The 1,598-nt window shown below is 55.1% G+C and overlaps 1 protein-coding gene across 1 annotated transcript; it reads right to left on the bottom strand.

The window, feature by feature from the left end:
• Nucleotides 1-241: 241 nt before the first annotated feature.
• Nucleotides 242-1,273, bottom strand: LOC311373274 (transcription factor Sox-1a; the record flags this gene model as incomplete). Its single annotated transcript, XM_084490068.1, has 1 exon — nucleotides 242-1,273. One exon carries the CDS (start codon nucleotides 1,271-1,273, stop codon nucleotides 242-244), a length of 1,032 nt encoding a protein of 343 aa, XP_084346194.1.
• Between the last annotated feature and the right edge of the window lie 325 nt (nucleotides 1,274-1,598).

The following is a 1,598-nucleotide window of genomic DNA, read 5'->3' as shown; positions in this document are numbered from 1 at the left end:
TCACAATAACCAATATTTGAACATTATCTTCGTTATATAATTCCACTGGTGGCTGTTCAAAAAAAGCCCAGACGAATATGCTATGTTCCCTTCATTTACATTATCATAAACATTCTGTACAAAATGCAGGTAGTTCTGGGACTGGGATGATTTAGAAAAGAGGTAAATATTTGGTTATGTGTTATCTGTTTGCAGTTTTTTTTTCCTCAATGATTACTCTTATGTTATCTCTCTGTCGGCTCTAAATGTGTGTGAGCGGGACGGTCCCGTTGACTCCAGCCGTCGCGCTCTGGTAATGCTGCGGCAAGGCGTGGAGTCTACTTTGCACTGACGGCTCCCCCGGCTCTCCGGTCGGTAAATACATGCTTATCATCTCTCTCAAGTCTCCGGGGCAAGGACCCCGTGAGTGTGTGCTGACAGGAGGGCTTACGCTCGGCTCCGACTTCACCAGCGACCCTAACGTCCCCATGGCGGCCGAAGAGGAGACGCCAGAGCTCTGGTGCTGCGCGTAGGCGATCCCCCCGTAGCCGGACGGAGAGGCGCTCATGTAGCCCTGAGAGTTCGAGATGGGGCTGTATTGCAGGGTCGTCATGTCGTAGCGGTGCATCGGCTGGGGGTTGTGCGAGTGGTGGTGGTGTGCGTGGTGGTGGTGGTGCGCGCCGCTCCCCGGGTGCTGGCTGTAGGCGAGCTGAGCCTCTTGCATCATCGCTGCGGCCGCCGCGGCCGCCGCGACCTGCCCCGAGTACGCACCGTTAGCCCAGCCGTTCATGTGTGCATAGCCAGAGCTAGCGGAGCCCCCGTGGCCCCCGGGGCTCTCTAACCTCTGCCCGACCCCGGATGAACCCATGCCGACCCCTAAACCAACTCCGCCGGCGCCCCCGGCTCCGGAAAGCAGTCCACCGGCCAGGGAATACTTGTCCTTTTTCAGCAGAGTTTTGGTCTTCCGTCTCGGCCGGTACTTGTAATCCGGATGCTCCTTCATGTGCATGGCGCGCAACCGCTTCGCCTCGTCGATGAACGGACGCTTCTCAGCCTCGGACATCACCTTCCACTCGGCGCCCAGTCTTTTGCTGATCTCGGAGTTGTGCATTTTGGGGTTTTCCTGGGCCATCTTTCTCCGCTGACCGCGGGACCAAACCATGAACGCGTTCATCGGTCTCTTCACCCGGTCCTGGTTGGCTTTAGACCCACTGTTCGACCCCGTCTGCCCCGTGGACGTGTTGGTTTGGGGTCCGGGGGAGTGGAGGTCAGTTTCCATCATCATGCTATACATTCACCCGGTTGTTAAAGTTCGCCAACAACAGGAAAAAAAGTGATTTCTAAATATGCTGGGCAGGTGCGCACACGGTCGCTATGGGTGCGAACAGGCGAGGCTGCTTTTCTTTCTCTTCTCGAAGCTATTATCTTAACCCAAATCGATCAAATACAGAAGGTATAATCCGAAAGAAATAAAATGTTCTCCGCGTCAGTATTTACCCTCTCTTCGCGTGTTGGTTCACATCCACTACGATAGAATGCGCATCGGAGCCACTTTCCCTGTCGGAGTTGAGCAGTTAGTTAAAGCGGCGGCGGCCATATGATGCGCTCTGACACCGCGT

Source organism: Micromesistius poutassou, assembly GCF_964030765.1.
Source record: "Micromesistius poutassou genome assembly, contig: SCAFFOLD_927, whole genome shotgun sequence".
NCBI lineage: Eukaryota > Metazoa > Chordata > Actinopteri > Gadiformes > Gadidae > Micromesistius > Micromesistius poutassou.
This window is presented reverse-complemented; position numbering and strand designations above follow the sequence as displayed.